The 24,060-nt window shown below is 42.5% G+C and overlaps 1 protein-coding gene across 5 annotated transcripts in view; it reads left to right on the plus strand.

Moving 5' to 3' along the window:
- The window catches only part of DLC1 (DLC1 Rho GTPase activating protein), a 234,640-nt gene that overhangs the window by 188,670 nt on the left and 21,910 nt on the right, over nucleotides 1–24,060 (plus strand). For 4 of the 5 annotated variants that reach the window (XM_069789391.1, XM_069789386.1, XM_069789402.1 and 1 more), the window contains 2 exons: nucleotides 19,557–19,628; nucleotides 22,529–22,610. In XM_069789391.1, the coding sequence (XP_069645492.1) occupies nucleotides 19,557–19,628; nucleotides 22,529–22,610 (154 nt within the window). Of the gene's footprint in view, nucleotides 1–6,537; nucleotides 6,664–19,556; nucleotides 19,629–22,528; nucleotides 22,611–24,060 lie in introns of those variants that run through there. The other variant, XM_069789421.1, reaches the window with a different exon arrangement.

A 24,060-nucleotide genomic window follows, 5' to 3' on the forward strand; every position in this document is an offset into this window, starting at 1 on the left:
TGGCTCTCATTCAAGTCAGGATCACATTTATCTGGGTAATATACACCTAATAAATCTTCTCCAACTCAGTTTGTTCTTGCTGGCAAGACAGCTAGCTTCCCCCTCCACTTCTCTCGTCTTTCCTCAGACATCATTATGGGTGTTGACACTCCAGCAAGTTACTTAAGGTGCCCTTAAGTAACTGTCTGCATGTACGCATCTCCCAGTAAAGCACAAAGTAATTGCGGCTGCGAGCTGTTTTTCAGTTATAATAAGCAAGAGCATGGGCATGGACAATGAAAGAAGCAAACTGGCAATCTGCAAGAGAATTTTTATTAGACTCAGTATCAGCATAATAATCTCATACAGCACTTCCCACAATACATCTCAAGGGCTTTGCAGAAGAGGCACGTATCATTCTCCCTATTTTATCCAGGGAAAAATGAAGTATGAGAAAGGGAATGGATAGACCAAGGCTGCCCAGTAAGCTAAAACTGGACAAGACTGCAGATAGGTATTTTGAGTCTCAGTCTAGTGTGCTGTCAAGAACAGGACCAAGCAGGATTATGAATCTATCCTGACTTATACCAGGCCTGACTTTGTTCACTGGGCTTATTAACATGTGGTTTCCTTCTTCCGTGTCTCCGTAGCTTCACATTACATTAACAATAGCTACCCTCCACGCTGTAGTATCAAGCTAGTACCTCCCCTGATGAATGCTGAGGTGAAATTAGCCATCACAGTGTATGTGTTCCAGTTGCCATAGTTATCGTGCTTTATTGAGTCATGGGTTTAAAATGATTTCCTGAGTCCTGGAGATTCCCCAAGGCTAAAACAGCAGCAGTCTTTCACATAATGGGTCAACTGGTCCAGGTGGATGCATGTACCTATTTCCTCCAGAGGAAATAAGTTTAATGAATATAGTGTTCATTTAACTAAAAAGACTTGGACCACACAAGATGGAAGATGGAAGTAAGAAAAACTTTGTTCTTGAAAGGAAATTTTTCATTGTTCATAATTTTTTTACTTACTATAATTAAAAAAAAAAGAAAAAAAAACCACCTTTCTTTCCTTCCTTTCTACTGCTTTTAACCCCAGCTGGGCACTGCATGGCTGACATGGTCTGTCCCAGGGTATCATGCTGAAAAGCCTAGCATCTCATATGTATTAAAACAACACAGCTGCTTCATAAACCAATTTTTAACCACTATTTTGACATGTTTAAGGCACCAGTCTTTCAGTTTTCATCTACTTTAGTGGGCAACTTGCATCTTACATCTTGTTTTAATGAAGGTTACTGTTGTCTCTCTGTGAAAGCTGACCTTTTTTCTTCATCAGACTGGAGGTCATGCGTGAACACAGAATGAGGTTTAAAAAACCCCGCATCTTACCATTGGAATGCCCTGGAAACTGGTGGTTTTAAAGGTGGAAGGTAAAATCTATTTGCTTAAATATGAAGAGGGATGAGCTGGTTGATTTAGTATTGATATAGCTGCTGTCACAAGAATAGAGAGTGAAAACAAGAGCGCTGGTCCGAAAAAAACCTCTTCTTTCCCAAGCAACACAAAGCTGAGAGATATATCCTGCCTCCATTCTATGCCATCATCAGGTTGCTCATCTTTTGGTGATTCCGTAATACATATTTTGAGTAAAAGCATCCTTTGTACTGTCTTCCTCTCCCACTTCATTGCACACCGTGACCTGTAAGCACAGAGGAAAAGAAGCAGGGGTGCGAATCCGGGCACGGCTGCTGCTGTTCAAATGACGCACAAAGAGAAGAGTGGGGCCAGGGATGATTCCTGGTGCCATGAGGCTCTGCTGCCACACAGCCATCAAGGCAGTCACCACAGCTAAACCTAGGGATGGTGCCTTGGCAGAGCCAAACCTTTGTTATGGCTTCCTCTAATGGAGTGTGTTAGAGTCGGTCCCTTGTGACCCGCATATCCATTAGGTCTCGCTGACTCAACCACTTCCACCACATACATGTGGAGGTTTTAGTCCTGATAATTTCAGGTTCAGATTCCTTATGGTGAAGCAGTGATCGATTATGCGTGCTGTCTTTATCAGTAAAAGAACAGCTATTTTGAATTTTTTAAGTATAAGGAAGCAGGACTTCTTCTATGTGCCACAAGCTATATATTTACTCTGGATCATCTCTGAGCCTTCATCACAGGTTAGAAATTCTAACTACCCTCCTATAGCACTTCTTCTTAATCAGGTTTAGTTTACCCAAATCTGCTTTCCCTACTTTCTTGAAAGTTAAATTCAGTTGGTTGTTCTTCGGAACGTGAATCACTTTTCTTAATGTAAAAATATAACTTTTAATTGAAGGGAAGGCAGACCCATTAACAGCAGAAAATTCTGCAGCCTTCAAAAAGTAAGTCACCACCAGTGACAGCAGCTTAAACACAATATGGAAAAGATGCCCTACACCTCCACCTATTTCTATAGACCAATGGTATTGCATGTAAGCTAAGGAGGTTACCCTCTGTGTTTAAAATGGAATGAAAATACTTATTTTCTCTCTTCCTCCTATTTCAGTTTATTTGTATTTATATTTTACCAAATTATATCTTTGTCAAACTATACAATCAATTTTTATTTCTCCTCCTTTTGTGCATCCATTTAATAGAGCCTTTCTTAAGTACAGTGTGGACCTGGTAATTTCATTTTCAGCCTGAACTGTTGAACTTCTGGTGTTTGAGGACATTCAAAAGCAGACAAAAACATAGAGCTTACTGATCCCTTCTTTTAAAATAGTCACTTATATGCACCACAAAGAATAAGGCAAGGTTAATTTTCTTTATTGTTTACTGTTAAAAACCAACCAAACAAACAAACCAGAAAAAAAAAAATGTTGCCTGGGATCAAATACAAGCAAGAGACTCCTATACATGATGAGCTGGTAATATTTCTAACTGTTTATTTCAAAAGGAAGATTTCTAGAGCAGAGAGCCCCTCAATTACAAGCAGTGGAGCAGCACCTATGTTAATGCAATATAATGACTTTACTATGAATTTTGTTAAAAAGTATTTTGGAAAGATGCTTTCTTTCATTTTGTGATTCTCCAGTAGGTGAAACAATAGCTTTCCTTCTCTGAAAGCAAAGCGCTCTTAATACCGCTTATCTCTGAGAAGTGATCGTGCAAACACTCTTTGTCAAGAGGCCTGAACAATTACAGACTCCTTTAAATAATTACTTTTCAGTAAAGTCAAGTGCTAGAAAATGCAAACTTAATTATTTCACTGACAATGGTTGGAACACGAAGGTCATTTGGACCGTGGAAATACTACACACAAATACCCCAGTCCACAAGGAATCCAAGCCTAGAGCCAGAGGCCTGGAAACTCGGGCTGAAACTGCTCTATAATCTATCATGCTGTTGCTAAGAGGATATTAATACTAGCGTTTAGAATTGCAATCATGTGTCTGACAATCCTGTGTTTGTACCAGCAGGTCAGTTGACTAATTACGAATTGGGACTTCTCTGTGTACTGCACTATTTAGAAGAAGAGGGATGACAAGGGTACAGTTAACCATTAAGGCATTCGGGCCTGGGAGGGAAAACAGAGGACAATCAAGTCCTTATTATTAGATGCCGTCCTGCGAATCACTCCCTTATGCAGTTACAACAGAAGGAGAATTCACCTTTTTAAGTGAATAATTGTGCCTGTCGGGCAATCCTTTACAATGACTTTACCATCCAGCAAGAGCTCATTGATTGCATTAAGGATAACAGTACTCCACTGAAACAATCCTCTTAGGCAGGCTACTTCTAAAATCCTGTGTCTCTGTCAGGCAGCTGCCTGCTCTTTGAATGGCCAGAGAGATAAAGAAATAAAAATATTAAAGGCCAAAGCTCTACCGATTTCACAATGCTCTTTAAAGCCAGATGAGTGATTAGGGTGGTTGTAGCCTGCTGAACACCCATGCCTCAGGTGGAATGCTCCTCTGAGCACGTTTTACAGCAAATGAGAGACTGGTGCCTTGCTTTTCAGCTCCAAAAATACGCCTGCTTAAGCAGCCCTATAGAATTCCAAGTTAAAATGCAAGCCAGAGAGACTGCATGTCTTCAAGGGTTGATAACAAAACTAGAATCAAAGCCTTTCTCTTTCAGATTACCAGCAAGAATCTAATCCAGGTCAGTGATAATCCTCCAGCATCTATTTAGCGATGATCCCAACAGACAGACTGCTCCATCACAAAAGTCACTGGTTCTGGCACCGCTGAGGGAATACACAAAGACTGAACGAGGATGAAGATTCCTCCCTTACCCTGGGAGCTGATTAGCTTTGCAAACAGAACAGGAGAGCTGAACTAAAGCACAAACATAGTGTTTTATCATCAGCATCATCATTCATTTGCTGTTTGACAAAGTGGTAGAGGTGAGAATGACAACCCTTGGATTAACTACCGAGAGCTTCCCATCTTCTGTGTCTGGGCCACATTTGTTAGGTATTCACCGATCTCGTCACTCACCCCTTTCAGAATCCTCAAACAAAACTCTCTGACTTCAAATTCTTGTTTTGCATCTATCACACAACCGTCTTGCTTTGGATTTTACTTCACTGCCACACACATCTTCTCCTCTCATGCTCAGCTTTTTGCAGTTCCCTTTCACACTGCTGAGTCCTCCAAACCCTTCCCCCCTTTTTTTTTCTACAGAGTAAAACTCCATTCTCTCCTTCTTCAAAAGCTTCCTGTGGGTCCTATACAAAAGCTTCCTATACAGAGATGCAGGCTTGGTCCAGGAAGCAGCCTAGCCAGTCCGTGTTTACAAGAATAAACCCTGCCATTTACCAAGGGTATTAACTTGACCCACGGTGGTCTTCTGGTTCCAGCATTATTGTTGTGATGGAAACGCCCTAGTAGCAGCATGCTTTCCTACATGTACTGGATAAATTTTTTTTTATTTTTTTTTCCCCTTCGTTTTGAGGATGCTTCTTGGAGAAACAATTTCTCTCTTTTTCAGACTCTGAAAATCACACAATGCGCAACCAGCATTTTCCATCTCGACATGACTATTCTGTCATTTCCGAGTCTACCAACTGCATAAAACTATAGACAATACAGACAGAAAGCCAATTAGACTGGGATTACCTTGTCTGTTCAACAGCTGGGGCATAGTGTGTGTCTGTCTTCCTTGTGTTAGAGATGAGAATTCACATTTTACGGGCCTGACCTACCTTGTAAACATATGTCCTGCTGCCTTACAAGAAGCATTCAAAAATGCAGGTAGATGTGGCTGTGCCAAAAAGAGCTGGAGCGAGTCTAGATATGAAGAGGTAATTGATTAAGTGGGTAACATATGTAAAGTCAAGCTTGAAGATATAGTGCAGTTCCATCCTCTTCTGGGCTATTAAAGTAAATTAATGACCTGGAGCTGTGTAGGGGTTTCCAGAAACAACACTATAATAGCCAACTGGCCACAGTTTGCAGCCTAAAGAAGGGGGAGATGTTTATCCTTCAGCAAATTGCCTGCTCAGGCACCACACTATATATACTGTATATCTGACAGATCACAGTGCAGAAACGACAACCGAATCTTAGAATAACACCAGTGGTATAACATACGATGTTGGCTTGGAAGAAAATGAACCAATCATAATCTTTGATGGGACCCAGATATTTTCAAAATTTCACAGTACTCTTTTGCATGCTGATAGTTTGGCAGCTGCTCAAAAGTAGCTATTTTGTGCCATTTTAAAGCCCTGAATGTGAGCGTTGACCAAGAAACAAGCATTTGAACAATCTCTGCAAAACATACAGGGGAATAAAGGGTGTAGGGAGTGACTCCCAGGTCCAGAGCTATGAAGCCAGGCTTTGCTTCGCTATCTGCAAGCCATGCCTATGGCCGTGCTGTGGTCCCCACAGGGAAAACACTTGTTGGTTTCCATCCAGGTCCAGATGGGGATTTTGGTGGTGTGCTGGCATTTGCAACGTTTCGCAGCCCTCTTCGACACACTGCCCAGGGAGGGAGGCACCAGCACCCCTGGGCCACCCTGCACGGCTTGTTTCGGGCTGAGGGCTCAGCATCCCCTGTCCCCAGGGCTGCTCAGGCCTTCCCAACCCTCGCCAGTTTATAACACCAAGGAGCCACGCTGCCTTCTCTATGAGCGCTCTTCTGCACGTTTCCTGGTAAAAGCATTTAGAGCTTTGCTGACTGCTTTTTACACGCATCCCTATTGCCTAAAAGGCCACGGCGATAGCTGACAGCCATTACAAATCACAAAGGAGCAAAGGGGACAGACACCATCCGATCGTCTTTGACCGCGTTACCTTTGGGTTGCCAAGTTCCCCTTGAGCCCCCAGGCGTGCAACGGGGCGGGGGGGGAATCGCCTTCTGCTTGTGTTTATGGGTCAGGACCAGGTAAGCGCTTCCGCGGGCTGCGCCTGCCTGCGCGCAAGTGTCCTTCCCTGCGCGGCGCGGGGGCGCGGAGCGGGGCGCGGAGCGGAGCGGAGCGGAGCGGGCCGGGCGGCGGGGCGGGCCCTGGGGGCGGGGGCGCCTGAAGGGGCCGGGCGGCCGCGCCGCTCCTCCGCGCCGGGTGTCAGTTGCGAGCCGCCGCCGCGCAGGCAGGCAGGCGGGCAGGCAGGGAGGCAGGCAGGCAGCCCGGCAGGCAGGCAGGCAGGCAGCCCGGCAGGCAGCCCCGCGGAGGCACGGCGGCGGACCATGATCCTCACACGTAAGCTCGGGGCTCGCCCGCCCTGCCCCTTGGGCGCAGGCTCCGCGCATCGCGGCCGGCGTTGGCGGAGAGGTGCTTCGGAGGCAGCGCGGTGGGGTTTGGGGGGGACGGGGGGACGGAGGGCCCTCTCCTGTTACATCCCGCAGCGCCCTGAAAAGGCAGCGCTGGCAGGAGCGCGGGCGGGCTTCCCGCGGGGGCGGCGGCGGCTGCGCTGCCCCGTCCCGTCCCGTCCCGTCGCGTCCCGTCCCGTCCCGTCCTGCCCCGTCCCGTCCCGTCCCGTCCCGCGGTGCGGTGCGTCCCCAGCCGCGGGCCTCGGCCCCGCCGGCCCGTCCGTGTTTGCGGGGGTGATAAGCGCCCGTCGGGGCGGGAGCAGCCCCAGGTGAGGCGGGAGGGCCGCGGGAGCCCGGAATGACTTTTGTGGCTGGGCAGCGCGGGCCGAAAGGGTTAACGTCCCTAGGGCCGAAGGCGCGGAGCTGCGGAGGTGCCGCGGGCGCGGAGCAGCGCGCAGGATGCGGCCTCTCTCTGTGGAGGGCACGCGGTGGCCCATCTCTTCTCGCTCTTTTTTGGTGGGTTTTCCTTTTTTTTTTTTTTTTTCCCCTTCCCTTTCCTTTTTTTTTCTTTTTTTTTCCGGGAGTCCTTGCGAGACGGGAACCGTCGGGTTTCTTTTGAAGTTCTTCGTAATTAGCCCGGTGGCCTCCGGGAGCCGGGTGGCTCCCCCCGTGCGGCGGTGGCCAGCCCTGATGTCACCCCCGGAGGCTTTGATCCCCGCGGAGGAGCAGCACCTCCTGCCAGTCGCCGTCACCCCCCGCCGCCCCCTTCCCGAGGCAGACAGCAAAGCGATGCTGTTGCCCAGCCGGGCAGTTTCACCTTCCGCATCGCCCTCCCCTTTTCTGCGAACAACCACCGGTCACTTACTTCCACCGTCACTGTGAAGTTGTTGAGCGATGTGTTGCCATTAGCCTAATGAGCTCTAGTGCCAGTCAAGGGCACTTACTGTTGGTACAACGGTCTTTTTTTTTTTTTAAATTCCCTTGTTCTCTTTGGGAAAATTAGAGTATTGAAGAAATAGCTACATTTAAACAATGTATTTAACTAGGTCAGAAGGTTCTGCCTGATGTGTCATAGTACTTAACACATGTGAATTGAAAGACTGAGGAATGTAATTTTATCTTAGTCATCAATTGTAGATGCTTTTATTTTTTTACAGGAGTTAAGTGTGATCTGTTTGAATTGCCCTGCCCTGATCAAGAAATTCACAGCAGCAAGTCAGTAACAATGCTCTGAGTCAGGTTATGTTTTAAGGCTGTTTGTAGTGAACTTAAGGAAGATAATAGGCAAGCAGATTTCATACGAGCCTCTGAGTATGAATCTATCAACAGCTCAGTGCCAGACTGATTCAGCATCCATCTGGCAGCCAGGCTATTGCCGGCTGACGGCGCACGGAGTTGGTATTAGGCACGTCTGTTGATTGCCCAGCTGTAGCCTGCTATCTTGTCTTCCAGGTATCCTTACTGGTGTCCTGTAGGCAACCTGATCTGCATCTCCAGCAGAAGCAACACAAAAGGGAAAGGCTGAGGTAGTCAGGAAGTGGGATGGATCTCCCTCTAGCAAATGGGTTTGGATTACTACTTCAGTTTGCCTGTGGGATCCTGATCAGGGCTGAGATTCTTTGACTATGGAATATAGTATATGCAAAAGAAGATGTAGATATTGTTTTGAGAAGATTCCTTTCATCTACAAATTCATAGAAATCAAAGGAGTTGGAGCTACCATTTGTAATCTCTCGGACTTCCTGATCTCTTTATCTTCTTTTAAAATAACTTGGGTTTGTTAATTGTGGGGGTTTTTTTATCAAAAGGAAGTGCAGATACATTGTTTTAAACACCGTGGAGCTATTGTTAAATTTCACTTCTAAGTGCTAGTTAAAAGCAAGAATATGTCTTGTCACATTTTTATTTGGGTTTTAAATCTCAGTTGTACAGATTCAGTCTAGGATTTTTAATTCTTGAGTCAGGGTCTTCCCAGCCAGTTCTGCAGCTGCCCTTGCTGGGCCAGAGAGAAAGACTGATGCTAGTCATGGAAACTCACAAGTACCCTGTGTATTTTGCCTCTGGTGGGAGCAGGGAAAAGGTACTGCAGTTGTCCTTATGCACTAATCTCGAATGTTTATATTAGGATTCCTAGAAGAAGGAGATGAGAGGTGACTTGGTTTTACTTCTCTGGTTCTTGTAATTCATTACATTCTAGGCAATGGTTTGTTTGAGGCATGTGAATTTATGAGTTCTGCAAATATTTAGAGTTGCAGTTTGCACAATAAAGTTTTTTTCTGGTCAGAATACCACAGTATGTTATGTTTGGGCTTCTTGAGAGATTCAGACTTCTCTTCCAATTCCCCTCTGATTGGAGTTGTGCTATTGGCTTCAGCCTAAACACAACTGCACCCTTGGCTGGTTAAAAGGAGATGGAGGAAGAGAACTCATGTGCTTAACAGGATGGTCCTGTACTGTAAACAAGCGCTTTTCATGCTTAACTATCCTTCCTAGCAACAGGAAGAAGGAAATGAGGCTATGCAAAAGGACCCTGACACATTTCAGACAATGCCAGACCCACCCTAGCATTCATACAGTATAGCCAGAAGACTTGGGGAAATAAAAATAACTTCAGATGTTTCCCCTTCCTTCTTGTGCATATTATAGAAATACAGCAATCAAGTGATCTGAAGTTCACAGAAAACTTGCTGGTTTGATTGCCACAAAGTAAAGAGATGATGCCCCTATATAATTTATATATCTTCATTGGGTGTCATATTGTTCTGCTTACAGCCTGATCCTCGGTGTTTCGGGGCGAATGAATTACAAAACACTGTATCCTCTCCAGTGATGTAGTGAGTGTAGCTACCCAGTAATTTTGGTAATTTCAGCAATTCCAGGCATATTTCTTGCTTGTACCTATGCTATTCTGGCTGGTGCGGGGTATCAAGACTGTCTTGTGTATTTTTTGATTTCCAAAGGTTTTTCCCAAGTTTTTTTTCTTTTTTCTTCTATTTTTCCCCCTTCTGTTTTAAGAAAGAAACAAAGTCCAGCAGTGATTAGCAAGTCTCATGAAAGGGTCAGAGGACTGGGCTGTGATTGGAGCTTTCTGGTTCTTTTCACTGGACACTTACTCTGCCATACTTGCTGACACTGAGTGCTCCCCTATCCCGCACAGCATACCTTTGAAATCAGTAGGTCTGTTAGTACAGTGTACCATTGACCATAACTGGTAGAAGTAAAATAAAGTCAGGAATGACCTAACCGGCTAGCTTTAATTCACTGAGTTTCATTACCTGAAAGTTACAGGTAGTACTGCATACTTTCTGAAGTACTTTGGTGTCTTTAGAAGAGCATGATAAGCATTGTTATTTGTTAGGATTAATATTCTTTCAAATATTGTCTAGTATTTGTTTCCCTTGGGAAGGACTGTGCCAGATCAGACTGGGTCAGGAAAAAATATTACCTGGTCTCCCTTCTAATGAAGACACAATATGATGGCTCTCTTATTGCTGGTGGGGACATTTTTTTTAAATGGTGGAGAATTCCTTAGACTTGGTTTTAAACATATTTATTTATATTTGTCTAAATCTCTCTATTCAAATGCTTATCTCAGTCTGTGCAAAGAACGCTTTCTGAGGAGAGGCATGAAAGACATTTGCTGAAGCCAGTGGTGGACACAGTTTGACCTTCCCAGACCTATTCTTGTCATTTACTGAATATTCAGGATTAAGAAAAACATACACACACACCCCACCACCCCACCCCACCCCACCCCACATTCTTGCATTTTGGGGATGTTCTTTCTGTGACCCTGTGGACCCACAGAACTGGATGCTTTGCTGGCCACTTTTCCCTCTGTTCTCCATATGTGTCTCTGAGACCAGATTTCCTGTGCGTTATAAGATACAAGAAACTTTCTAGTGTAAAGCTGTATGATGTGTTTTAACTTCCCATCTTCTTTCCATACGTAGTCTCTCTGGTTTCCTTTGCAGTGCTGCAGTGGCTTTGCAGTGCTACCTTGGCTTTGCTGTGTCTAGACCATTCACTCAAGGTGTGACCATTCGATCAAGTACTGAGAAAAGCATTTTCAAGCATGCAGTGCACAGACAGAATACTTTAACTATCTGTAATATCTGGAAATTGGAACTTCATAGTAATATTTCCTTTGGGAAAACCCAGGTTTGCATCTTTAATTCCGACTTAAAGAAAGAGGCATTCAGCTGGGATGCTACCAGCTTTATGCTGGGCTGTTTCACTGCCACTGGTATTTTGTATCTAGTGTTGTATCATCCACAGGGTGCAGTCTGGGGACTGCATCATCAGTGAGGTAAGCACTAAATGGTTATGATGCAAAGGTAATCTTTCTTGCATGCAGTTCTTCCTACGTGTGTGGATGGTTTTGTGGTTGAGGCGTAACAAGCTAGAATAAGTAACTGACTGTATAAAATCTACTTTCTTCGTATGAACCACTGAGACAGCTCAGATCAGCTCTTACACCATTATTATTTCCTAGATCTGAACAGGTAACCCAGACTTTGGGCATTTTTAGAGGAAGTATCTGTCATGCAGGACCTACTCACTTTTGCCTCCCTCTGGAGCTCAGTGAGCCTTCGATTTCAGCTTTGCATACAGTGTGCAAGTTTACTAGCTTGCAGACAGGGTGCAATGGGAGAATATTAATGCTGGACTTGGGACTAGCAATGGTTAACGTTTGCCCTTCAGTATGTTCTCAAAGGTCATTCTAACCAAGTAATTTCTGAGGGAAGAGAAGGTTAAAGTCATCTTCTGTTTCCCAGTCTTTGGAGGAGGATTCATTTCTCACTCTGGAATCTGTCAACATGACCTCCTTCAGAGGATTTGACTAACTGCTTTCTCTGCCCCAAATAATCCTCCTCCAAGACCACCCTGTGTTAATCAGGCCAGATAAATAACCCACGTGCCCAATTATTTCTTAAGTTTTTTTTTAAGTCACTTGACATCTTGTTCCTCTTCATCTATGAACCTTCTTAAAAATGAATGGGAGAAGAGCATCTTTAATCTTTAAAAAGAATCGTTCTTTGGCAGGAAAACTGCCACATGAGGCTTTAGTTTTCTGTTTAAACAGAGTTAGTTTTTAGCTTTAGATTGCGTTCTTCTTTAAATTTCTTTCTTAATCCTCCTGTATATGCTCAAAATGCAAAAAAACTATTTAGGAATAAATTATGATCCTGATTTACAGTGTAAACCAGGAGCTGTGGTGGTTCTTTTGTGTCCTAGAACATGCTTTCCCAAAGTCTTCAACAAATTAGGAAGTAATGCAGCTAACTTTGGGCAGTTAGAAGCATATTTAATAGTGTGAAAATAAGCAGTAATTGCAATCTGTTACAGAGTGTACAGGGAAGGTGCTCAGCAGAGACATGGGGAATATCATTTATTCCAGTAGCCCTGTATTAAATCCTGAAATGGTGCTGATTTGATGCTTTTCAGAGCATAACAGTTGCTCCAGGTCCTCTCCACAGAGGGGAGGACCTCTCACTAGCCAGGCCATGCCCTGGGGGTGGTGGTTGTGCCCCCCTCTGCCCTCCTGCCATCAGGCACTGTCTTTCTTTGGGCTCTGATGAAAACCTGGGCTGCTCGCCATGCTTGGGATGGGGCTTGCAGCACAACTGGACTTAGAGAAAGCAAAAGTCCCATTTACAATATTTTTGGGGTAAAAATAATGAGAACTGTTAAACTGACCCCCTTTATTCCTGAAAAGAGTGCTGTTGGGTTTGAGAGACCTATGGATCCATGTTGGGAAGGGCTTAATTCCGCTGAAATTGATGGAGGCTCCCATTGATTTTGGCCACTGTTGTCTCAACCCCTAAACATTTTAAATATTTTCAGCAAATGCTGTTTCTCTTGTTAAGTTTTGAGCTGAAAGACTTTTGAAGTGATTTCAATATGCTGAAGACTATGAAAAGGAGATTCAAGTTAATTAGGTTTTGGTTCACAAAAGTGGTATTTTTCTTGTGCTAGCCAAGAGGATTGGCAAGCAATTAAAACTACTATATTGTGTAACCTGTTACAGTTGGTAGGGAAGGAAATTGCATACAGCCAACATATACCTATGCAGATATTTTGGAAACCAGTCACTTTTTTTTTTTTATAATTTATTTAGCTTTCATCATTAAGGGAATAAACAAACTTAAAACCCCATCAGTGGAAGTAAGCCATTTGCTCTTTCCAAAAGCTCTGCTGACAAAAAAACGGTGTTCAAGCTTCCTGATTTTTTTCAGAGAATATATCAATATATGATCTTAAACATCTGTTTCCTTACTTCTTCTTCATCTGTTCCCACACAAATTCCAAACATACTCTGTTTCTTCTCCCAGTGTCCTGTGGTTTATACATAACATCAGCAGCATAGTTACTGTCTTGCTGCAAGGCTCCATAACTTAAAAGAGCCAGTCCCATGTTTAACCCAAAGCCAGCAGGAACATGAGAGTGTTTCGTCAGTCATCATCGTATAGTTGAGAAATATTTGAGTACCATTCCCCACCATCACCTCTTTCTAGGGTTTTTATGATTAGAAAGCAGTATATATATTTGATGTCATATATGATTTCTTTCAAGAACTTGCGGGTTTTTTTCTCCCCAGAAAGTTTTTGGTAAGAAGTATTTTCTTAAAAATTATGTGTACATCCATATCAGCAGCGTTAAGTGGAGATCACAGCATATATCATTTGACTGTGGAAGGTAAATTGAAGCACAGTGAAAAACAGGAGCACATCAAAAAAGGCAGCTGCTATTGCAAAATATAAGTTGCACTTTAAAGGTGAAGGGAGAAAAGGGACCCTCTCAGGAAGGTTGTTAGCTTTCACTTCAAAACCTGCCAGCTCGTTATCAGTTCAAAAGTTATATTTCTTATTCTCTTGGACTCACTGGTTCTTCCAGAAATAAATCCTTCATGGGCTGAATGTGTCAGACTAATATTTCAGGACAGTTCTATAAGATTAGATAGGTCTCTTAGGATAAGAAGAGATTCCAAATGTGTTAGAAATTTGGCAAGAGCTTTTAATGGGATTTTCAGAATTCTCTAGCTTTTAGTGGTTGAGTGTTTATTGACAAACTTACCAAGTTTCAGTGTTTGAGGGCATTATCCTTATAAAATGCTGTTCTTCATTAATTACATTTTTGCTTTCTTTAGTCCTTGCTACGTGCTGCTTTCTTGAAAGGTGTGGAGCACTAAGGTAATGATACTCCCTAAGGACTATTTAACTATATAGGTTTGAGAAAAAACAGATTTATGAAAAGAAATGTAATTATTTTCAAGCTACAGTCACGTATCTTGAAAGGGAAAACCATCTGAGGCCATGGACACATAGCAGGCTAACTCTTACGAAGTCATACTGTCCCAACTTTAAAGGGCTGCAGGCATATGACGTTACACAGAACTGATTTATCATTTTCAGTGCCTGGCCTGCTCATTCATAGACAGCTGCAGTGCAGTTTTTTCCCCAATTTATCTCAGATTTCACATGCGTGTTCATGTATCTGTGGACTGAGTGGTTGGATAGTGTGATCAAGTCTAGTGTTGGGACCACAATTCACATGTCAGGACTGTAATTCAAGCACTTGGAAAAATGATTGCTTGTATTTGGACAGTGGAATTCTATTCAGAGAAGAATATTTCTCATATACAGCGCAGCTGGTCTTAAAAAATATTATCCTGAATGATTTCAAGCTTCTTAATAGCTCAGGACAGTGTTTTGGAGTTCAACACAAACTTTGCAAAGCACCAGAAATTTCAGAGGGACACAGTATGTCAGGACAGGTAATTTCTGATACAGACAGAAAAAGAGGATGCACTTCTGAGCATGCAAGCCCCTTTGCAGCCATTAAACTGGAGCGTCAGTCTTGCATGGGAAAGAATCCTCTTTGTGCTCTGTCTGTGCCTTAGAAAATGTGCAAGTAGTTTATAGAGTTTTATGCATTAGACTGAGGAGCAAGCAGGTTCATCTCTAGCATTGATGGTGAGAAATCACCTTCTCTGTATTGCATGGGAGAGGCTTTCCTGCAAGCTAATTCAGGAAGATGATTTTGTATTCTATTTTGACTATTTTTCTTCTTTTCTGAAAAAGTCAAATAGTGAATTTCAACTGGAATGACCTGGTCAAAATTAAGACCAAAACCAAACCAGGTTTTGGTATGGTATTGGAGTGAACCTTCAGCAATGAAGCTCATTTTTTGCTGAAATTTTATTTTAGTAGCATTGCTTTGACCAGTCTCGCCACAGATTTTTACAATCTGATCTCTTAACAGAGCCAAAAGGTGAAATGAGTTGAACTGATGTATGGAGGTGCTAATATGGCTATAAAGGTGTCTGAGTTGAGGCAAGAGGAAACCATCTGCTTGGAAGAACTGTTCATATGATGTTTAGCACTTAGGTGAAAATGGAGCCAATGCACGACTGTAGAAAGATATATCTGCTTTGCACCTTGTCCTGAAGACCCTGAAAGAGCTGGCGCTTAACTTGCATGTTATTTCATGGAAGCAAAGAGAAAGGAAGAATAAAAGCAAGTTATCTTGCTGTTCCTAGCTAGACTGCTATGATTATTTTTTTCTGAAAGGACAGTATTGCAGCATCACACTGTGTGGGCTTTATTTTCTATAGGAAGGAAGGTATCATCCAACAAAAGACTGTAGACATAGAGTTCTGCCTTCTGCAATTGAGGTATTAAACAAGGTGTGAATTGAGGTATTTTTGCTATAAAGTTTTAAAATTGAACCAAGATTAACCAAAGTTAAACAAAAAGGAAGCTATACGTTTCCATTTTCACTTACCAGTTTGGGGAAGAATTGGGTCCTCCTAACCCCCCAGGAAGTGGGTAAATAAGGACTAATGGTTCCCAACCATACACAAAAGGAACTCCTACCCTTGATTTGAGCATGGAGGCCTGCTTTGTGAAACGGACTAACAAATAAAGCTGTTTCCAATAAAAATTTCCTGTTTCCTCTTTAACACATTTGCCTGCTGTTTGCTTACACGACACCAAGAATAAAGACTTCATTGTACTCCTTTTTGGTGGGTTGGGTTTTTTTGAAGGGGGGGGAGGTGGATTTTTTTTGTTTTGGTTTACTTTCTAAGAGATTTTCTTGTGTATCAGGACATTTAGAAATAATAGCGCGATTTCTTTCTTGCCAGCAGTTCTTTCCTACAAGAACCTCCCACTGCTGGGCTAGGGCACAGGACGCACGTCTGAAAAGCTGCACATACATTTCTTGCCCGGAATGTATACTGAATTGTAGTTTATTGTAAAGGTTTTAACTGGCAAGGATGTTTGATTCAGAAAGGAAATGGCACCGCAGGGATGGAGCCCGGGGGAGGAGGGAGTGAGACCAGCCTCTTGCCCACAGCAACTTGTACCAGCTCAGCTGCCAGGTCTTCATCAGAAGGATGCTCACAGTGGGAAATTGCTTTGCATATCGTGGCAGATTAATTGGGGCTGAAGTGGGGCTTCCCTAAAATGGGTTGGAAAGCAGCATAGAGTTCCTTGGCGAGCTCCCCCTCCTTCCTCCCTGTGGCTCTCAGCTGGCCCCAACCAAGTGGGTGCTGTGCTTGGCAGTGAGTTCGTAGCTCAGGTGATGATCTGTACCCTGGGTCCCCTGGGAGACTGCACGAAGGCTTCTTGGTGCACTGTCCCGTCTAAAACTTTTTAGAAGTAGTGGAAAAATCTGATTTTGGAAGCTGTGGTGTTCTCTCTTTATCCCTCATTATCCTGGTTGCCATTGATCCAGATGACAAGGACTTGCACATATTCCAGTGTCCACCTGGGTATGAAACTGTGGCAGCTGGCAAACCAACAGTCCCAGAGCTGATGCTGCTGAGCTGGATGAAAAGCTGGTATTTGGAAAGTGTGGGAATGAGCTTTCTCCTCTAGCATAGTTTAAATGATTTGGCCAGAACCTCAGGTTTAACTAATGTATTTTATTCTCAAAGGCAGATTCCAGTTAAGTTGTGGTAATGAACTTTTTACCTATACAAGCTTTCAGCTGTTTAAGTTTGTATCTCTTATGTGAGGAAGCTTGTTCTGTGTACTCAGCTTTCTGTGAAGCCTATTCAGCACACCCTGGGCTGGATTCTCCCTCCAGCTATATTTTGATCTGCCTGAATTTCACATACATACACAGTTTTGTTCATACTCTGGCTCCTCAGTAACCAGCAGGGTTGAGATGGGGGAAGCTGGGTTGGAAAGGACCTTTCCATTCATCTGGTCACAGCGCATCGGTACAGCCTAGGAGCAATCCTGGGTTTGGCCAACTGGACTTGAACAAAAGGAGCTGCTTTTTTAGGTCCTGCCTCCGCTTTGTCGCCCATACCCCTGCCACGTCCCTCGCTGACACACACTTTGAGTGGATGGAGGTGACACGGAGAGAGCCCTGGCCACCGGGGACTCCCTGGCCCCTTCTTCAAGACAGCTCTGCAAGCCCCTCGCCCTTCCAAGGACTTGTAACAGGAGCCAGAGGCTAGAGCCCTGGCTTTCCCAAAATGTTTGAGATGGAAATGGGGCAAATATTGCTTTTAAACCCTTGGTGCTGTTCCTGTACCCAGCCCTAGGCATTTGCCTAGCCTGATTGATGAACAGGTGCACTGGTGTTTTATTATTCTCTGCAATTCTTGTGGCCAACCAGGAATAACTCAGGTGTTTCATTGACTGGGTAGACTTCTTGGGGGATTCTCAAAGGTATTATTTTGAAAGCAAATATGCTCTGAAAATCCCAAAGGCACCTGACACCTGGGTGCCCATAAAATATGACTTCCACATAACTTGCATATATATTTGCAGAAAAGATACACAAAGCTTCTATAGAGAACCTTTTCAAAAGTCTGATAAATGCATATTCATAATTTTCTAGCTCTAGAAATATTTTACAGGTCATACACCTGAGGTGCTCAGTAAAGGACCTGTGAACAAATATTTAAACACATTTAAGAGCCACTGTAGTAGTAAGGAATCTGACACTTTTTTCAATTGCACTACAAGCATCTACCTGCATTTTTAGGTAAATACTGGTTATCAGGGAATCTTTTTTTTTCAGTTTTAAATCAAGTAAAATTCTCATTCAATCCAGACACTTCTGCAGGATGTGACCTATAAGATAGTGCATTTTATTTTAAGTACACTTAAAAATTAATTGCAGGGTTTTTTACTTTAATTTAATTTTCATTGCTTCTGAGATAGTAATATCCTGTTGTTTGTTCTTACTTTAGCAGTACAAGTTTTAAATATATTTTAGATTCTTTGTTTTCCTTCTTTATTAACTTTCCCATGTATTTCCTTAGGATACTGAAATTAAAATACTACTTTAAGCAAAATTTTACAATCGCTTGCGATTGGAATTGAAGAATGCTTTTTCTTAATGAGTAGCTAAGTGAATATGTCTGTACGTGCTTGTTCTCATGTGGTCCCATAACCCAAAGGTGAAGCAAACACAAGTTACACAAATGCCTGCTTGTCCTGACTTCAGCGAGAGTGGATTTTTAGCTGTTTATTTATCTGGAATGTTGTGCTTTGGCTCACCTTAACCCTTTGGTTTGGGTATGTATTTTAGCAAAGTAGTCTGGCAAAGTACAAATATTTTAACCCTGTTGGAGCAATTTGGAAAATTAGAGGGGGCTTGCTGTCATTTTGGAGATGCTAAAAGGTGCTTGCCGTTTCATCCGATTTTAATTGTGTACCTATATTGCACTGGGAATATTTCATAACTTGCCAAAATCTTGAGATTTTTTTCTTATGTTATGCTTGGCTCTTCACTGCCCTATATGCAGTAACTTGTATTCTGAGCAATTCTGAGCAAAACCCTTTGTGCAGCGTTACTGCAGCAGGTAGCTATAGTATCCTCTCCAAGTAGGTGGCAAGATTGTTTACTGAGTTGTACATAATGAAGCTTTTCTTTTCTGGTCCATCAAGAACACTGAATATAATCAAAGCCAGATGAACTTTAAGAGTTTCTGATTGCTCACTGTCTGTTTGAGCAGTTCTAAGCAGGGAGCTAAATTCCCAGTAGCACTTTCTTGAATTTTTAGAACAGAATTAACACAATCTGTTTCCTGAACACTTGGAGAATACCCTAAATACCTTTTTTAATATTTTCCTAGTTTGAGCTAAGATAACATATTTTTTATTTCTGCTTGTATTAGGTAACAAATGAATTTATGTATAATTTATTCATAGACTAATATAACCCATGTTCAGAGTGTTTCTTTTGGTGTCATGTATATGTATGTGAATAATTTCATTTTGCGGCGTGCTGGTTTGGGCAGTGTGAGGGGAAGTTAGCTGAATTTCCTGTAATATACCAAGTAACTCATAAATGCCTTGAAGACCTCCAGTGAAACTAGCTTCTTGTTGGGTAGTAAATAACGCACTTGAGTGAGCTGCAATACAGTGTGTTGGTTGTTCTTGGGCTTGGGTCTGTCAGTGCTATCTACAAGATGTTGAAGTGCACAGTATCACGAGCTCCTTTGTGCCAAGAGTATCATAAGGTTGTTGAACAAATGCTGCTCATGTTGATTGTGGTGCTGGTTTCTATAGTGTTAACAAAACCTGTATGGAATAATCCATAACACCTGCGGTTTTCATCTGTGCCTGTTTCTCTAACTATTAAAATGATGAGCTGTTGATAAATCACGGGCGAACGCTAGTGACTTTCCAGAATCTAAGATATGTTGGATCATGAGAAGAAAAGCAAACTGGGAGAAGCAAACCTGTGTCTCAGTTCAAAGTTGCTGAATACCTTCATGCTTATTTTGTAACGGGAATAGTAGAAGTGGTGGAGAGGAACTTTTTGCTTTGCAGATCACTAATCGGAGGGTGTCTTGTTTCTGTCCTCTTCCAGAAATCGAGGCTAAGGAAGCTTGTGACTGGCTGCGGGCTGCCGGGTTCCCGCAGTACGCGCAGCTTTATGAAGGTAGGCACCTGAGCTTGCAAGTCGTTCATCCCCTGCCGATTTTTGGACAGTAAGGTGTAATATTCACCAATAAATGAGGTTCAGGGGCACAACTGAAGTGCCAGTACATAAAATGACTTTCAGGTACTGGGCTGCTCTCTGCTACCCACCGCACACATAGATATACCCAACCCAATGAGACTCTGAAGCACTCATGGAGTTTTAAATTTGTTCCAGGTTTCTGTTTTAGTCTGAATCTTCCAAATGTCCTCACAGCACAAATGTTATGTTAGCACCATCATACATTCCCTGTAGTTAAAACACAAATGAACTATATTTTCATGACTGTAGTCATCCACTGCTACAAGCCCAGCCTTAGAGAAACACAGAAGCTGTGTCCAGCTCCACCAGCCAGCTCTCCTAATGGAGCAGAGGTAGGAAATTCTGGTGTGCATGGATATTATCTCTACACCTCATGATTCCCAAATCCTGTCAGAACAGTCTGGGTTGGTGTTAGACGCAGGCTTGCTATGAAGGGAAAAAAGAACATACAAGCCATTGTTGCGCAGGTGTGCGAGGTGTTCCTCGAAGAGACTGCTGCCTCCTGCGCTCACTCGTCCTTCTGTGGGATGGATTCACTTTGCCAGTCTGCTTTTACAAAGGTTTTCTTCAGTTAAAACTGTTGTCTTCATTGCCTCTCTGACCTACTAGGAACTTCCAGTTTTGGCATATAGTTCTTACACTCTGATGCACAGTAACCTACAGAAGTTTGTTTTAAAGTGTGACATCCTTTTTATATATGTATATTATTCAGAATTTCACCACCACCACCACTTAAAATTACTTGCATTGTAGTGAAATTATTATGCACTCTTATCTGCCTCTTCTTTTTTATAAAACAAACTCCAGCTGCTGCTTGTAAGAATGAGCATAGAAAGTCCATTATTTACAGTGAATAACTATTGGAAATTACAGCAAATGCTGAGCTGACCTTCTTGAAAAACGATCTCGTTGAGCTTTGATTTGCAGCTGCATTGGCAATATGAGATGATAATAGCACTTTCAAAAGCAGCACTTGGCAAAACTTTTCTTTGCCTGTTCAGAAATTAAATTTCCTTTTATTATTTCTCTTCCTTTTTTTTTTTTTTTTGTGCTAATGGAGGTGCCAGGATTTTCTTGGGATGCAGAGCTGGGACTGTACTTCCAGTCTTTGTTAAAACTGGGGATGAGTCTCTCGACTGAATTTGTGGGCTTTTGGCTTTCATGTTATGCTGATCTGTAAATCCCCTCATAAATTACTTGCATTCAGAAAACATGTCCCACCTGTAGTTATCATTGCCCTACCTAGAGACTCTAAATTTATATAAAGTTTCTAACATAAGACCATGTCCTGCCTAACATCAAAAGGACCGCAGAGGTGAGAGCAAGAGGTGAGAACAAGGGCAGCCATACCTATTGAAAAGACAGGTGTCCTTATATGAAAACAGTATACCATTGTCCTTTGCAAGTCCCCCTGGCAGCAGCAACAACAACAAAAACAGCAGCAGCGCAAATTAAGCATAAAAAAAAAATTGGACTCGTGCAGTCTGTCAACTTCTTCCAAGTCACCTCTCTCACTTAAGTTCTCCCATATGTTTTCTTGTGGGCATTCTAAGGTACTAACTTTCTCAGTGGAAAAACTTAGATCAGCACTGGTGAAAATACCGGTTGAATGCACTCACCCTCTTTACTTGCACCTTGGATTTAAAATACTGAAGGGGAGACCTATGAATCAATTGGGTATATTACAAGAGTTCTGAGAAGTCACCTATATGGCCCCACGCAGTACACATTTAAAACGGAGATTAATCAGTGAGCCTTTGTCAGTTTCTTTGCTAAAACTGCAGTTTTCTGTAGAAAAGACAGAATTTCTTGTGTTTTGCAGAATACATAATAATTACTTTATTCCTGAGGCAAAATCAAGACAAATGGTTTATTTGAGAGATTAACTCTTGGTATAGAAAACCCAGAATATTAACTACCTTTCCACAAATTAACACCAGTCCTACTCTTTTCATCATTTCAGATCATTCTTTCCTAGTCTTTGGAAATTAAAATACTTTATAGACAATCACTTGAACCAGGGAATGTATGCAACTGCAGCAGTATATTTGTAGTTTGCCCCTGTATTGCTGTGTGCCCTGAACACCCAGTGGCTTTGGTGGGAGTTTTGGCTGTGCAAGGAATGCCGGATCAGGACCTGTATGACAGTCAGGAATCTGTGGAGGACAGTAAATAATATATGTATGGTTGCTGCTTCAGAGCTGTAGTAAATTTTCAGCTCTTTGCCAACATTGTTTCCTCCCCCTCGCTCTCCCAGTTGTTTACCTAAATAACGTCCTAAGGAAAGGAGGCAGTATGGGCTGTGCGCAGCTTGGCTTGCTTTCATTTCAGTCCATATCTCATTAATGTTGTAACAGTGTCAAACTTTTAAGCAGCTTGATTAACAGCCAAGGAGATTTGGGGTTTCATTCTTTTCCAGAGATTTGGGGTTTACTGACCTTTTTTCTTTAAGGTGAGATATTAGTACTTCAATGGAAATTGTATATTTATTTTAAACAAAGCTAGCCTGAGTCAGTTTATGCTTCTGATGTTGGGTAGGGAGCTCGCATTTGCCTCTCTCCGTCTCCTGTTGTTTCATCTCTGCTTTGCTCATTTTTCCTCCATTTTGCATATGAACTTTCAGTTATCGAAGCTGCACGTCAAAAACTTGGACATGAAAAGGAAGCATCTCTGGCATTTGAGGTGATAGCGTGTGTTTACCTGAGACATGCCAATCACTGGCATCTTGGAGAGCTCAGCTGGAGGCAGCTGGTTGTTCTGAAGTAACTCACCACTGGGAATAAGAGTTATTTTGATTCCATCTGTCTCTGTTCCTGCAGATCTCCTTTTTCCAATTGACATCGCTCTAGTCAAGCGAGAGCATGACTTTCTGGACAGAGACGCTATTGAGGCCTTATGCAGGTAGGTCAAAAAAAATCACACTGCATTTTGAAACAAAACCCTTCCTGTGTAATAGAAAGTGTAACCTGGGAAAAGCATAACCTCAGCTGAATTATGTACCATTAAATAACCATTTGCTTGAGATCTTTTTATTGTCCACTATCAGTATGCAGTTTTCCTTAGCATGATATATTGGTCTGAGTAATGGTTGGGGATCTTATTTAAAACAAAGTTGGGAGGAAAGTGGCCTGAGTCTTTGTGACAGGTATTTCATAGGCATATTTTTTATTATTCTTAATTTGCTTTCATTACTAATTCCCAAATTAGTTACGCATGTGAAAGCAGAACTCTGCTGGCTAAAGCCATCTGCATGTACAACTGTAGCATCAGTTCCCACACAGGAATTGTTTTTTGGGAGCAGTATTAGCAAAGCGATGCTGCTGCACTCCGTTACTCTCCTTTCTTATGTTGGTTAGCAGCTATGTATACAAACAAAACAAAAAGCTATGTATACAGACTCTCATGCTGACCTCAGTGCATCACCCTGTGTGCACCATGATCACCAAAGTGAATGCAGGTATGGCTGAAATGGATAATGTGAGTGAATCTAAGAGTTTATCAGTCACCACTGCAAAGATTGGCCTGCCCTCAGCCACGTGCTCCCATTACTTGTCTTTGTTGTTTATGGGCTCCTTCCGCAAACCAGTTCAACTCACCCTGCAAAAAGAGTCTGGATAGTCCTTTTGCTGGGTTAGTAAATTAAATCAGCCTGTGGAAAGGCATAATGAAGTTCAGAGTAGGTGCAAAGGATGGGGCAGGACCCCACAGCCAGCTGCAGGGGCAGGAGAAGGGATGGGTAGAGTAAAAGAGAGAGCAAGACTTGCCGGTGTGTGGCAGCATGTTTTCACAGAACTACAGCCTCAGCATTACCGATTTTATCATAAAAGCAATTGCAGTGGCCCCATCTGACACTCACCCATCCACCAGTTACCTCCTCTAGTGTGAGTCCACAATCTTAAATGGCAAAAAAAATGCCTTAACTTTTCATATCTCCTACTACTTAGAAATAAGTGCAGTTTTCTGCCGCTGTCCTTCAATATGGCAGCTTTCCAAATTGTCTGCAAAATGAATGCTTTTGGATACCGCATGCATGGTCTGCAACTCTAAATGTCAGTAATTCTAATGAATTACAAAACCCTTTTAAGAAAGGCTTTGAGTTTATAGTCTTCTCATGCCATCACTGCCGTACTTGGAAGGGAAAGAGCGGGACGGGAATTTAAAGTTCTTCAGAAATATTTACAAGATTTTCAAACTAAGAAAACAGATTTGTTATCCAGTTATTAGGAGGGGAAAATCTCATTAATGTTATATTCACACTCAAGATGTGCCCTACACAAGTGTAGAGCACCTATTCCATTGATATTAAAATGTAATACATTGGTCTGCTTATTTGTGTGCTCTGGAACTTGTG

This window comes from Haliaeetus albicilla, chromosome 1 (genome assembly GCF_947461875.1).
Source record: "Haliaeetus albicilla chromosome 1, bHalAlb1.1, whole genome shotgun sequence".
NCBI classification, from domain to species: Eukaryota; Metazoa; Chordata; class Aves; order Accipitriformes; family Accipitridae; genus Haliaeetus; species Haliaeetus albicilla.